The 15606-nt window shown below is 43.8% G+C and overlaps 1 protein-coding gene across 7 annotated transcripts; it reads right to left on the bottom strand.

Moving 5' to 3' along the window:
• Positions 1-73: 73 nt before the first annotated feature.
• Positions 74-15550, bottom strand: DAP3 (death associated protein 3). Of its 7 annotated transcripts, XM_052795465.1 has the most exons (14): positions 14803-15170; positions 13902-13929; positions 13172-13218; positions 8290-8412; positions 5020-5121; positions 4113-4221; positions 3574-3666; positions 3014-3144; positions 2540-2620; positions 1970-2128; positions 1511-1570; positions 704-793; positions 336-453; positions 74-195 (listed from the first exon to the last, which is right to left on the bottom strand). In XM_052795465.1, exons 1-14 carry the CDS (start codon positions 14917-14919, stop codon positions 110-112), a joined length of 1344 nt encoding a protein of 447 aa, XP_052651425.1. In that variant the 5' UTR covers positions 14920-15170; the 3' UTR covers positions 74-109. The 7 variants fall into 7 exon arrangements, with proteins under 7 accessions (XP_052651425.1, XP_052651422.1, XP_052651424.1 ...); XM_052795462.1 differs by lacking the exons at positions 13902-13929; positions 14803-15170 and adding an exon at positions 15414-15550 and having other exon boundaries at positions 3574-3694; positions 4063-4221; XM_052795464.1 differs by lacking the exon at positions 13902-13929 and having other exon boundaries at positions 3574-3694; positions 4063-4221; positions 14803-15171.
• Between the last annotated feature and the right edge of the window lie 56 nt (positions 15551-15606).

Raw genomic sequence — 15606 nt, 5'->3', positions numbered from 1 at the left:
GAAACGCCTCAGTGGCGGGGCCACGCCCCCAAGGAGGCGGACACCGACAGCGGGAAGGAGGCACCGACAGCGGGAAGGAGGCACCGCCGCCGGTCCGGCCTTTATTGCGCTAGAGGGGTCCCGCCAGCCGCTCCAGTTGCCGCGGGTTGGAGCCGCTCAGGAACCGCAGCTCCTCCTTGCCATCCTCCGTGCGCGCTGCAAGACAGAAGGTGTGTTGGGGCCGCGGCCTCCTCCGCCGGGACCTCCCCCCCCCGGCCCGCCCCTGGCTCCCCGCAGGCAGGCCGGTCCCCGGGCTAAGGCTCCCCCCCCCGCCCTCTCCCGGGCAGGGCGCTGACCTTTCTCGTGCTGCAGCCACTTGCGATCGAGGTAGTAGCGGTAGCAGCTCTCGAACTCCCGCGGGCTATAGTTGGGGACCGGGACGGGGACGAAAGGGTCCAGGGCATCAAAGCCCTCCTGGGAAGGAAAGCCGGGGGTGAGGTCCCGCCGCAGGCTGCAGCACCCGGGCACGGGCACGGGCCTGGGCCTCTTCTTGCTGCAGGACCCGTCTGGGATGAGCTCAAGCAGAGTTATTTCAAAGGAGAATAAAACTGTATGTGATCCAAAGAGCAAAGGCTGCCACCCTGAACTGAACGCAGTTCCCAAACCAGGATTTCTGTTTGTTTCCCAGTGTGAAGGGGAAAAACAAGAAGAGGCCAGGACTCACCTTTCCCAGCAACTCCTGGGGCAAATAGGCAGAACTGGGTTTGAAGAGAGAGCCGGTCTGGCTGAGGGTCGTCACAATAGCACCTCCGCTCTAAAAGGTAGATTAGAAACCCTTTTAGCTGCAAACACAGTAGTTGTGAAATAGTTATGGACTGATTCTAAATAAGTGAGGTGGTGGCTTTTTGATCTTACAGTTACTTCAATTCCAAAATTCTATATAATGGACTTCTTACAATGCTCCTAACTACGTTAAGCCTGGCTACTCCAAGGACACATGCAGAACAGGGAGTACGTAGCTGGTGTTTCCAGTGCTGGCATTTAAACGTGTCATTCTTACCTATAAATGGCTTTTCTATTGAAACAACTGAAATACTTTAAAAAGGACTTTTCTATATACTTTTGCATCTGAAGACTATCTGTTAGAGATACTAGCATCCAGAGGATTGAAAAATAAGCAAAAGGAGTTGACCTCCTATAGCAAAACATCTAGAAACTAAAAGTTCTCATTAGTTCAAAAAATCAGAAAGCAAAGTGTCATAAGGGTTATTAAATACCTCTAGCTCAGGGTCATAAACTGGAGTTTGGCACGGTAATCAAGAAAAGCATTGTTACATATCTGACCTGTTCTTATTTCTCTTTGGGTGATGTCAGAAACGCTGATGAGATACTAACCCTTAACAGTCACATGATGTTCATCCTCTCCTTTGCTGAAGCAACAGTGTGATGTTAGATTTGTAGCTTTACGCTTATCAGCAGGTAATTTTAATTGCTGAGAATAACACACCCAAAGGTACAGACTGGAACTCACCCAATTATTCATCATCATCTTCCTTAGATTGTACACGAGCGTCAGCTCCTCTGGAGAAACCTGGTGAAGATTGTCTGCATCACTTTTTTTGCCAGCAGTTTCAATCTAAGACATAAATTCCCCTCCCCTACTTTAAGACTGGAAGGATCATTTGCATCCTTTTGGTGCATTTTTTTCTTTGCTTTTACTTAGCACTGTAGCATTCAGCCTTAGCAATGTTACACAGAGAAACGCCCAAACCTTTCCTGCTGTAACAAGACATACGTGCACTTTTTTCTTACTGAGAGAACTTTCTTCAGTAAAAATTGTCTAAAGCACAATATGAATTTTGCTGGTCCCTCCAAGCTAGCAAAGCCAAATGTATGTCTTTCAGGGATTACTATAGAACTTAAAAATTAACAAAACGCTCTCCCTTGCAGTAGGAATGCAGAAATATCATCAGAACAAATCAATTCTTACAGGGCTTTTGTCTTCCTTCTTTAATGTAGTCCTTCCCCAGAGCGCATTGACACCGTCCACTGCCACAAGAAGTCGGAATGAGCCAAGATGACATTGCTGCTTTATCTCTTTCAGCACAACCCCTACAGCATCGCTGGCATTTCTCACACGAGCTAAACCCTTTAAGTAGGAAAAGGCACATCACTCAGGTTGGTTTTCTTGTTAATACATAATGCTGGCAACTTTGGGCATTGTCTGCCCTTTCTAAGGGGGAAGGAGGATAAAACAACCGTCAACAGTCTGTTCGTTCGTTTCAAAGGAGCAATCTGGTCTAAGGTACTGAGCATCAAAGACATAGGAACTTTCAGATTCTAATTTTTGCTTCTACCCAAGTTCTCTGTACAACTTCCTTTACAGATCCATCAGATCTTCCACAATGTTTTTTGTAGCCACCTTGTTGATAGGGAAATGCCTTTCATTTCCTAGAATTCGTATTTGCAAGATCTTTAGAAGCAATTTGTTGTACATATGCAATGACAGGATCTTCTAATAAAACATGAGACAAAGCCAGAAGCAGTTGTTATTCCTTACCTGTTCCACCACTTCACCCAATGGTCTGCCCTCCTCAGTGCTTTCTCGTTTGCCCCACACATATTTTTTTTCTGTTTTTATCTGCGGTAAGAGAATTACAATTGGATTGGGATATAAGTAGTGCAAAGGCAGCTTGGCAAGTCTGGATGGCAAGATTCCTGGTTCTTTGCCAGTGTTAAAGAGTAGTGCAGAATCTGGGAGAAGTATTCATTGCAAATAGCTATCGACACAGGGGGGATTTAAAGTACTTCTTTTTCCACAAAAATTGAATTCCAGTGAAGGGTAGGGTTTGTGGGTTTGTATGCAATATGAGTGCATGCATTAGTACATGAAGCATTTCTTGAAAATGAGCAAATCTAGAATTTGCGTCAAGGTGCTCAATGACAGAAAGCACATGCGCTTGCAGTCCCTGAGAGATAATCCTGTGGGTAGTTCTTAGCTACTAACCAAGACAACTTGACAGGCTCTACAAACCTCTTTTAGGAAGCGCTCATTTGAGGTTTTGAAGTTCTTGAGCCAGAAGGATGCTTGCAAAGGCTGATCAAGCCGTTCTTTGTTGTAGGAAGACTGTATAAGCTCCCTGCAGTTTTTCACCCAGAGATGAGCTGTAAGCAAAATAAAACAGTTGCCTTTTTTTTTTTTTTGGTCAAAATAATTGTATGAGTTGGGTGGTGGGGGGTGTGTTTGTATCTCTTATCCTTATTCTGCTACACTGTTAAGAAAAGTCTGCCATCCTTAATGGAGAAGACTCTCCCTTGAGAACAGAAGAGGTCAGACCCACACACAGCACGTCTCCTGTCATACTCATTAACAGTGGAGAAAAAAAGACTGACTATAAGCATGTGTGAGCAGGTGAAAATAACTGTAATTATGTTCTACTTTATTTGGGGGTTTTGTGCTTTGTAAGCCTTCTCCACTATGGAAAAAAAAAGATAATTTGCTGTGGCCTACCCTACACCTTTCTCTTGAAGCAGCATCTTCTGGATCAGCATGTGTATTTGATGTAATAACACAGACAGCATCAGTATTCTTACCATCTGGGATGTGCAGCACCAGCCAGCCTTGCCTTGTGCAGTAGTGAACCACGTGACACAGAGTCATGGTTTTCCCTGTTCCTTTCTCACCATCTCCAACATGGATTGTCAAGGAAAGTCTCTGAAAAACCACTTCAATTTATACTTGACTGCAATTCTTTCACAAAGGCATAAAGGAAGTTCAAAGGTCATAAAAGCAAGGATGGCTTTTGTTCAGCAGCAAACCTAGCCTAAAGAGTTCCTTCTCTCTATATCCCCCTGCCCCCCTACATCAGAGCTGATTATTCCCACTCCCTTAGTTGTGCCGGTAGCCCTGTTTGTAGATCTGTGCCATAAGCCAAATTGGGCTTAGAATAAAAGTATACAAGCTTCGTGAACTTCTTAGACTAGCTTTGCTGACAAAAGACACATAGCAGAACCACTTCCTGAAGACTAAACAGCAGTGGTCAGCACAGGATCAAAACATCACCCTCATCTGCATAAACTCACCTGCTTGTATTTAACTTGCATTCTACCATCAAGTAAGTGATAAAAGATACAGATCACATATCTGACAGCTGGGTGTGCAAAGTTGGAGCTTTTCAGGTAAGTGAAAAGTTCTAGAGCTGGTTTTCGCACCATCAGGCAGGCTTCATTGAAGGTCTTAATCTGAGAAAAGGAACAGAATATGAACAAGAAGCCAGGTGCTGGCACACTACAGCTGTTCCTGGCATGATTCCATCTCTGATTGGTACTGTGCAGGGTCTGAATGTCCACTGCTCTCCCCTCCTCTACCAGGCCAGTCATATCACAGAAGTTTATCAGGTTGGTCAAGCGTGATTTCCCTTCGGTGAAACCATGCTGACTACCCCTGATGATTTTCTTATCCTTTGTGTGCCTGGAAATGGTTTCCAGGATTAGCTGTTCCATCAAGTTCCCAGAGACCAAGGTGAGGCCGACCGGCCTGTCAGTGAATCAAAAGTCAATCACCTAGAATTACTAACTCACAGATAAGAAATCTCTTCCTAAACTCAAGTAGGCAGTCTGTATTAGCTGCTTGCAAAGCCTGATCCAGTCACAGCATGATCTGTCTTACAAAAGAAATCAAGAGGCAAGATTTTTTTGTTGCCGATATAAACTTATTTCATGAGACAGCCTGTTTCATACAGAAACGTAACTGTGGAAAATATGCTGTAATTCATTATGTACTCAGAAGTTGTTAGAGATGAAAAATACTGGATAGAATGTTGCCTAAGGTGGAATCCTCACACCCTTCTGCCACTATTCTGGTTAGGTTGACTCATATCTTTTAGATATAGAAAATAACAGTAAGGACCAGGAGTAACTGCATTCTTGCAGCACATCACTCTCTCTTATTCCAACAGGAAAGCATTGTAGTTACCCGATGGATCTGGTTCTTCCCACATACCGGTCCACTCCCTACAACTCTGCCCTAAGACAAAGTACCTGCTGCTGGAACCGATAGGGCAGTCCATGTGGAAACACAGCTTTCACCTCCTCAAGTGGAATGCTATAATGGCGACCCTCATGGTGTTCTGTGTGGTTGGCCTGGGAAGGTAAAATGCAAACTGTAACACTCAGTAAAGTCCAATACCTCTTTTCTGGATACAGAAGGCCTGTGAGAATGGAACAGGGAGGGAATGCTCAATCAAAGCGAGTATCTACGTGCTCAATCTACAAAGCAAGAGTCAGGAGAACTAGCATATTAAGGTAAAGCAGGAATTGTAGTATCAGGACACTACTGGCAGATGCTTAGGAAGAATCTGAAGAAAGGATATCCCACCTGGCAATAAACAATAAAGGGATTCCTTGAGCTTGTATATGAACCATTCTGTTTTGTGGGCACTGGTGGCCCTATGCTTCATGAGTTCATCTAATCTTTTATTAGTCCACTTGTACTTCTGGTCACCGCAATATCTTGATAGCAATATGATCCCCTTTTGAATTATCTGCCGGATTCAAATTTACTTTCTTTACGTCTGCAACAAAATTATGTTTTCTGGTTTGTTCTTTGCTGTCTCTCAGTAGTAATTCCTAATATGCCACTTACCTTGTTAACTAGTACTGGGTGCTTAAGAACTCACAATCTGTTTTCTGGGGCAATAATTTCCAAGTCCCTTGTTGTGACATAAGTGGTCAGTATTATTCCTCCAGCAGACTTATCGGTCTGCATTTATTTATAGTAATTACTTTAAGAACTCTGACTGCGCACTCTAAGAAGCAGTTGTTACTGATATATGAAAATCTAATACCCATTTCATGCCTTGTTATACATCCTTGTTTTTTCCCTTCATTATTCTATTTTCCTACAAGGCAATACTTGCAAAACACTTACTTATTTACTCTGGGTCTAGTCATCAGTTTTTGTGTCTTGTATAATTAGGACAGTATATAGAGACACTATTCTGCAGTACTTCCTGTGTGACTTTTAGCAACTTTTGTGCCAAGCTGTGTCTGGCATTTTTAGCAGCTTTGTGCTAAGCTGCTGTGTCCTGCTCTAGACTTTCTGCACTTTTCCATGGACTTAAAGTAAAAAAATCCTCCTCTTTATTCTTGTGCATGCCAATCTCTTACTTCCATTTTGGTTGATGTGGAATCAGAATATAACAACTTCCTTGGTTTCTTTATTTTGCATAATAATGATCCAGGAAAAGTAGTTTTATTTACTGTTCAGAAAGAAAAAGAAGCAGTCATTCTTTTTGCCAGCTTTAGCAGATCTGGCGGCTGATCCAGACTTTCCTTGTATTCCTTATTAGCTTTGGTGTAGACCCAGGGCTTAATTTACTGAGGCCCAGAACAGGTGAGACAATACTGGTCTGGGCTTGGTCGCTCACCTGTGCAGTCTGGCTGACAAATGGTTTGACCAGAATGAACAGATGGGGAAAAAAAAGTTGTGATGAGTACTGCTACCCTGACCTGGCCACCTGCTGTATTCCTCACGTGGAACCATGTGAGCAGCTGTACCTACAGGTTTGAATACTGCCTGCTTTTGCCATGAATATTTTGCTTTTCCCAGTTCATTGATGGACTCTTCAGGTGCAACTGCTGCAACTCTGTTGCAGACCCATGAATTTTCTAGCCCCAGGACTCTTGGTATGTTACTCTCCCTCCCTTTCTTCAGACCAGATTTTCAGTCTTTCAGCATGCAACGTGCCTGTTGTCTTCTGCCCTGCCCTCCACTCTGAAAAGCCCATGGTAACTACACCCCTATTCCATACCTTACTGAGGAAAGGTACTCATAGGACAGGTCAATGTGTCCTGGACTGTACGGTTTAACCTTGGTACAGCTGCAGGATTCAAGGTACCCACAGGTTTGCCGAACTATTTATAGGAAGAAACAATTTGGTAACTTCAGCAAACTGCTATCTAAGCTGCTTGAGTTGCCCGTCTGGTGTTTACTGGTCAGTAAATCTTAGCAACAGGAAGAAAATTTTAAGAGAGACTTCAGTCTTTTTTCCAAGCAGAGCTGTATTTCAAACTCTGGGCTGGATTTGCTCGAGTTTTCCTGCACGTGTTGGACACAGACTAACAGCACCTGTGTTTTTGCATGGCAGTGTTATCTATGGACTCAAACAGAAGAGCAGTACTCCAGAGACCATTTTCATTCTCAGTTTCATTGCTGACTTGCTGCATAACCTTGGCCAAATTCCTTCACTCTTCAGCTCCTACATCTGTAAAGTGGGTCAGTATCTTTATCCTCATGTTTAGTCACTGAGTTTTGCTAATGGAAAGGTATATAAAAGCTAATTCTCATTAAAAATTTAGTTTTTGTCTGGTCTTAATCCATTTTTAATGGGACTTTATGGTGCACAAGTACATGTGCCATCAGAGCTATCAGGTTTGCTGATGAAGCGAGACAGCGGAGCCCCTCTGCTGCAATACATGATCTGCAATACAGCAAGTCCGAAGAACACTGATCTGACAAATTAATAAGCAATGGTGGTTGTCACCAAACATCAGGCCCATGAAGTCAGAATGCCAAAGCCAGTTGCCTGGCAACGTAAATGGTAGGCACAGGACAGTGGGGACAATCCTTGCCATCTGGACTCTTCTGTGCAATCTATAGAGACACTCGCATCACGTGAGCAAGATCATCTGCATGCTGCTGTTTCCATAGAGACCCCAGAGGAATCAGTATTGAAAGACTCCAATTACACAGGCAGCAGAAAAGCATCTCAAAGGCTTATTCCATTTATTTATTCCACTTCATTTTGTGCTTGAGACAGAGTGTGAGGCTGGAATTATGATGCTGGAGAGCTGTGCTGTGCTGAGCTGAGGTCATCTGGGGTGTGTTTTTTATCCCCCTTCATAGCCAATTTGGGGAGGTTAGTGAGGGAAGAATAACCCTGGAGTTGAAATTAATGGTGTCTGATGACAAGCTAAACCACATCTGAGCTCCTACAATACACAGTCTATCATCTCATCTGTGCAACTATAGAGAAGGAATCAATACTTGTTCCCAGGAGCTTTCAGGCAGAGGACTAGCCCTGTCTTGTTTAAACCCAGGCAGGTGGCACTGCACAGCCACAGCCTGTTTCCCTTTGGCCTGGGGATCATGGTCTAGATGCCTATTATTAGGCCTGTGTACTCCCTTCCCTTACGTTTACTAGAACAACACAATCCCAGTAAGCACTCTGGGCTCCAGCACGTCCACAGGCAGACTGATGGAATTTAGGCACTTGCTGTCTGACAATAACAATTGTGGCAGTAACTCACCGGGTCATTCTCGCTGGTATAGAAAACTGTTCTGGGTCTTTCTGCCAGTGTTTGGACATCCTGGCTGACAACGGAACTTAAGCAATCTTTGGCTGCCGTACGGAGGGCATATCCATGGTCCAACTAAGGAAAGAAAAAGGCAAACAGAAACAAACTTCTCAGCAGTCAAAGATTGCCAGTAAAAAATCCAGTTAGTAGTTTGTTTTGTACACTCATTGCATGCACGTTATGATCGGGTCAAGGTAGCATGCAATACAGAATAGAATTCTCTGCAATTAGAATAAAAATTCATCTTTAAGACTGTAAATTCATCATGAAAAACTACATGCTTTAGAACCACATTTCACATTTAGATGCCTGCTTCTAAACCATTTCCATTCACTTAAGTCAGCTACCACCTTAAGTCATCTAGAGAGCCAAGCCCTGTACCTGGAAGAGTTATCCCCTTCAAGATTGCTTAAGAGCACAAGTACAGCCATTAAGGTCTTATTGCTGGGAAGTTCCCACAATGTTTCTGCCTACACTGATGAATAGTAGCTAGTACCTTGAAAATTCAGGCTGTCTAGTAATCCATAATCACCTCAATTATTGAGGGATTAGTGCAGTGCTGCCCACTATTTGATATTTATAATTACATTCCCTGCACTGATTTTCCTAACTGTGTCCCTGCATACAGACTCTTTCATTATAATACAGACATGGCTGAGAAACTGAAACAGCCAGCTAAGCTGATTAATTCTTTTTTCCATAGACAGACTGCTGAAGCATGCCTGTAAAGCCTAGCCAAAATAGGCAAGAAAGTGAGTAGTAGAAGGACAGGCATTTTATTATTTTATGGTGAAAGAAAACATAAGCATTTCTCAATGAATAAAAAAGTGTATATTCCAAACAGAGGCTGTAACCAAAGCAAGCAAAACTGAAAGCCACCCTTCATTTTACTGACTGGAACAGTTGCAGGCTCCAACTGTAAACAGAGCAAGTAGTTTCCCATTTTGTCTGTCTGCATAGATGAGAGTAGCCATAAACTGAAGTTTAGAGACAGGAACAGCTGTTTCAGTTCTCCATGACATGATGCAATTCTACTGTCATCCGAGTTTTCCTCAGGGGGTCATTTGAAAGCCACAAGAGCTCAGAATAAAGTGTAATGTCGGATTACCCCACATCCCATGTTCAACACACAATGGACTCCTGAATCAGCATTTCAGCACACACTCTCCTTTTAGGGAAGGAATTAAACCAGTTTGTACCCAACACTAGATACCTATATAACAAACTACTGCGGTGTAAATATGGAAGACCACTAAACATTCACTGTTGTCATCACATTCTTCTCTTGTTCCCACAATGTTCTTTTTCTCCTCAAATCCAAACAATCAATTAGGATGTCTTTATTTGGCTATGTTTAGTTTTCAGCCCACAGAAGTGACGTAATTTACAGCCTAGAAAAAGGCACTAAGATGCTAATTTGATACATGAATAACTAGAGCATGCAACTATTGTCACCTATTCACCTAGAAAATGTCAGCCCTAAGTCATTCCTAGCCTGGAATCATAGTCCCTCTCATTTTCTTTGAACATCCCACATTCCCTTCTTCTCAAGTGAATATCTTGGGACTGTAAGCTTTGCTCACAGAAAAGAAAAGGCAAGCTTACTGCTCTGTGAACATCATTTCTCTGGAGTACCATAAAAATCCTTGTCCCTGACCTGTGTAACAGTGAATGAAAATTAAGCAAGGATTAACTTCTTGCTCTAAGTGAGTTCAGTTTTTATGTGCATCTAGATACAGCTCAAGACTTTAGCTGAATGATACTTAGTCAAACCAATATTAATAATACCACTTTTTTAAAAGCACAATCTCAGAAGATCAGCAGGAGTTGGATTCTCTATGGTACAAAAGCCAGCTCCTAGTAAGTTCTGTGAAGGGAGTAGAAGACAGCACAATAAGACAGGATGCAAGTGTGAGAAGGACTTTGTCTTGAAGCCCAGTCCTCTGTTCTTGCAGCCAAGTACATAGAATTTCTATTTTTTCATCAACAGAACATAGTCCATCTTTAAATTACTACATTTTTCTCCTGGAAGGATACCGTTTTAGAACATCACTTCTTTGAGCCTTAGCATGATATGTCGTCCTCAAAATCACCGTGTAGCCTTGTAGTGCTTTGGAACTTTTCCTTTGTGGACTGTAGCTTGCGCTGGGCTGTAGAAGCAGCTTCTAAGTACCTGGAGACATGAAATCCTTCCCAACTCTCTGAAGTGCTACAAAATCAACAAAAGCTCCTGAAGTAGTGAATACAACAGTACTCAGAGCAGCCTTGCAGAGAAAGACTTGGGAGTATTAGTGGATGAAAAATTGAATATGAGCCAGCAATGTGCACTCGCAGCCCAGAAAGCCAATCACATTCTGGGCTGCATCAAAAGAAGCATGGCCAGCAGGTCGAGGGAGGTGATTCTGCCCCTCTACACCACTCTTGTGAGACCCCGTCTGGAGTACTGCATTCAGCTCTGGGGCCCTCAGCACAGGAAAGACATGGACCTGCTTGAGCGGGTCCTGAGGAGGGCCACGAAGACGGTCAGGGGCTGGAGCACCTCCCCTATGAGGACAGGTAGAGAGAGTTGAGGTTGTTTAGCCTGGAGAAGAGAAGGCTCCGGGGAGACCTTATAGCAGCCTTCCAGTACTTAAAGGGGGCCTACAGGAAAGGTGGGGAGGAACTGTGTCCTGGTTTCAGCTGGGATAGAGTTAATTGTCCTCCTAGTAGCTGGTATAGTGCTATATTTTGGATTCAGTACCAGAATGTTGATAACACACTGATGTTTTCAGTTGTTGCTACGTAATGTTTAGACTAAGTCAAGGATTTTTCAGCTTCTCCTGTCCAGCCAGCAAGAAGGCTGGAGGGACAAAAGAAGTTGGGAGGGGACACAGCCAGGACAGCTGACCCAAACTGGCCAAAGGGGTATTCTGCACCATGTGACATCATGCCCAGTATATAAACTGGGGGGGAGTTGGCCTGGGGGGGGATTGCTGCTCAGGGACTAACTGAGCATCAGTCAGCAAGTGGTGAGCAATTGCATTGTGCATCACTTGTTTTTTATATTCCAATCCTTTTATTAGTATTGTCGTTTTATTATTGTTATTATCATTACTAGTTTCTTCCTTTCTGTTCTATTAAACTGTTCTTATCTCAACCCACAAGTTTTACCTTTTTTCTTCTGATTCTCTCCCCCATCCCACTGGGGAAGTGAGTGAGTGGGTGCACGGTGCTTAGTTGCTGGCTGGGGTTAAACCAGAACAGACTCTTTAACAGGGAGTGTAGTGATAGGAGGAGAGGTAACGGTTTTAAACTGAAAGAGGGTAGATTTAGATTAGATACTAGGAAAAAATTCTTTACTGTGAGGGTGGTGAGGCACTGGAACAGGCTGCCCAGAGAGGCTGTGGATGCCCCATCCCTGGAAGTGTTCAAGGCCAGGCTGGATGGGGCTTTGAGCTACGTGGTCTAGTGGAAGGTGTACCTGCTCATGGCACGGCGGGTAGAACTAGATGATCTTTAAGGTCCTTCCAACCCAAACCATTCTATGATCCTGAATTTGAGAGATACAGGCTTGCATTTTATGAATTACTGCATTTCCGTTTACAAAATTCATGCAGAAGTGCGTCTGCATTTTTAACAGGCTACAAGAATACCTTTGAGTGACCTAGAATACCACTGCTAATGCATTATATATTCTGACTTTATAGCAGCAACATGCCACTTGATCCCTCCTCCTGAACAAAAGACAGTGGCTTATCACTGATTCCCTTGGCTTCATGTGGAATGCCAGAAATGTATACCTTTCTGGCTCACTGTAGAGTTCTACATAGTAAATCCTAACATGTACATAAGGTTCTCACGTTTTCACATCATCTTTTAACACAGTTTATCCTAGTAGTGTAGAGTGGATTTTATAGTAAGTTTCCATCTGCCAAAGGACAGAGTAGTCTAACTCAGATCCCTGAAATGGCAGCAAACTATCACGTGGTACATGGAGATTAATCACAAAGTCATGTGCCATAAGGTGGAGCTGTTCCTACATGTTTCCACATATCTTAGTCTCTAGAAAAGACTGTTTATTTCATAAAGGCTGCCATCATAAGTACAGTACCGTACAACCAGAATCTCATCTCTGGAAACAAGTAGTTATACAGTCATCCTCTTTAATGGCTGCATATCACTATGTACTAGTGAAAAAAGTATTTAAAAGACAACAGCAAACAAAACAACTGAAATTCTTTACCATTAGGAAATCATTCCAGATATGCAACATGAACCATTATGCTGTTTATAATATAAGGAAGCTTTACTGATAACGTAGTGCTGCTGTGTTGTTGTGGCAGAGCTAATATTACTACACCCACCTGAAGCCCTGAGCCATCTTTGGCAAAATTATCTTCCCACCAGCAGCACAGGCTTTGTGAAAGGCTAGTGGTTCTGTTCTGTATAAAGGGCTGCTTCCTTTGTATTTTCCAGCAGTGCAGAGCAAGTAGATTCTCTGTTTTCCAAGAAACACTTGTATTGAAGATGTAGAATTTCAGCATTCTGGACGCTGCAGAATGCTAAACTTTAGTCTTCTAACAAATGTCTCATTTAAGCCAACTATCCAGGCTTGCTTGCACGTTCTCTCTCTCTCCCCAGCCGACAGAGAGAAATGTAGAAGGAATAACAGACACAAGTTGTCCTTCTTTCCTTTGCCCATAATGGGAGTTTACACAACCAGCTTATAGGAGGCACCAAGTTTTTAGATGATGAATGTAAGAAGAATCTCACTTTTATACAGTTGTAAATTGTCATTCCAGTTCACAGGACAGCTGAAGTATTGGAAGCAGCATCACGCTATTACAGGACTTACCTTTAGAGGATGGTAGATGAGTCCTTTCAGACTTCTCAGCATTTTTTCTGTAGAGACAGAAGTGGATTTTTTTGGGTTTTTACTATGTTTAATGTATCTTACGCTGGGAGAGAATCGTTCCTGCCCAAAGAGCTTAAAGTCGAGGCACAGAAATAATTCAGACAAACTGTCAGAATGCTCTGCAGCAATACAGTTGACTGCTGGTAATCAGCATAATTTGCCTAATAAAAAAATATTCCATTAATCATGTTGCCTTTTTTTAGAGACATTTAGAGACAAAAAAACCTTACTTTATAAGTAAAGATATTTCATTCATCTAGTGAGGAAGACAGATTCTTTTATTGGGGAAGGACATCTATTTTGACAGCAGCTGTTAAGAGATGTAAGAGCAAGGGCTACACAGTGGTTTTTTTGAAGAAACTGGAATAACGCAGAGACTGAAGATGCTTCTGTGTTTCTGGCTTCATCCTAATCATGTGTTAGTATTTACTGCTCAGCCATCTTTGATTACAACAGAAGAAAAAACCCAAAACAAAATACTTGAGCATTTGTGATGCAAAAATAAAGGCAAAAAGGTAAGTAAATTGGTTAAATCTGTCCTCTCTGCCAGCATTCAAGGCCTTCTTCATACCACTTCCTTAGGAGAAAATAACGACAGTACCTAACAAAGATGCTTTAAGAATTCTTGGTTGCAGTAAGTTACACAATGCATTCAAAGCGAGATAATTACCTTGTAATTCTTTAGGAGGAATAGCTGTCTTAGGGGAATTGGTGATTAACTGTAATGTTAATGCTAAGCAAGACAAAGATGGTTTAACTGCATAGAATGGCATTTACAACTGTTACTGCATAGAATGAGAAAATAACTCCACACTGATGCACATTGATTTTGTAAAGGTGTTTTACGTTCTTTCATCTAACAATCAATGCACAATACATATTTGAAAAACAAGCCCCAGTTTTGCTATTGCAAGAATAAGATATCAGCCTGTGGAGGCTTTTTTAGTCATTTTACTTTGCCATGCTAGCATGTACAGCAGAAGAGGAAGGAGGAATTCCATTCTGCATGAAATGTATCCCATTTGTTTCAAATCACAGTTTTAACAGTAAGGAAAATAGAGATGGGAAAGCTGTTTTCTCAAACACAACTAGTAAAATTAAGGAGTCAGAAAAATCTGCAATTTTCTGTTTATTTTGGGCACCCCTAACATTCTGACAGAATTCTGGAATGACTAGTTCAACATAAGGTGTAAGGGCTTTTCTCTGGAGTTTGTCTATCCGTGGGAGAGGAGCTTTAGCAGAAGAGTAGATTAAAACTGCAGCCACTTCACAGATTTGTACCTGGGTTAAGTTAAAGAACCGTCCAGCTCAGCACACTGTTCCATTATAGAAAAAATACTTGTCTGCTTGTGGAAAGGATTTATAGATCGGAATATCATTTGGTAGTAAAAATTATGCAAAGAACCCTGAAAGTTATATTTGCAGACATCATTAAGTAATCCTAACCTGTCACCTCTCCAGACTCAATTAAAAACAAATTTATGGTTGCTTGCAGTCTATATATTTACTACTGGCTTCAGAAACCTGAAGACAAGCACCAGAAACACAGGAGTAGAAGACTTTGAGCTGACCAGAGCGTTATCATCTTTGGACGACCAATGTCTGCTGGCCCACTGCTGTTTCAGAGACCTGTTCCCCCTTGCCTTCTCCCCAGTTTTCCCTCCCATGTGCTCTCCACCGTACCCCATTCTTCTCTCTTTTTCTAGACATACACAGGACTGAGATAACAAAGAGGCATAAAGTACATCATTCAACCCGATCTAGAAACGGGAGCCACTACCGGAAACCGGGAAAGCTGAAGTTCTGTTCGTAAAACCTGCGAGGGAGAACTAAAGGCAACAACCAGCCGCCCTTCCTCTCCCGCCTCCCGTCTGCACCGGCTCCCGGCAGGCTGCAGGCCGCTTCCCTTGTCCCCCGCCGCTGCTCTGCCCCCTTCCTCCCGCAGCCTCCCTGCTGAATCGAGCCCCATTACCGCCCCGGGTTCCCCACACGCTGCCGCACCGCGCGGGCCTGACCTCCGCACGGCCGCTGCCCCGGCGGCCACCGCTCCTCAGAGCCGGGCCCTATGGGCAGCAGCAGCCGCCGCCGCCGCCAAGCAAGCGGCCGACCTGCGCGGGCTCCGGCCGCCGCCGTGCGATTCCCCTCCTTCCCCCGGGCCGGCGCTGGGCGCCTTGGCACTCACCGCTGGCGGCGGGCCCGCCCCGCTGACAGAATCCGCCGCGCGAGAGGCCGCGGGTGACGCGAGGCTGCTACGGGTCCCGGGCAGGGACAGGAGGCGCGGGAGGGGATGGCGCGGATCCCGCCCACCGCTGGGCTAACGGCGCCCTCTCTCGGCGGGGGAGGGGCTAGCCCGGAGGGGTGTGGCCGGGCGGGGG

Source organism: Harpia harpyja, chromosome 9, assembly GCF_026419915.1.
Source record: "Harpia harpyja isolate bHarHar1 chromosome 9, bHarHar1 primary haplotype, whole genome shotgun sequence".
NCBI lineage: Eukaryota > Metazoa > Chordata > Aves > Accipitriformes > Accipitridae > Harpia > Harpia harpyja.
This window is presented reverse-complemented; position numbering and strand designations above follow the sequence as displayed.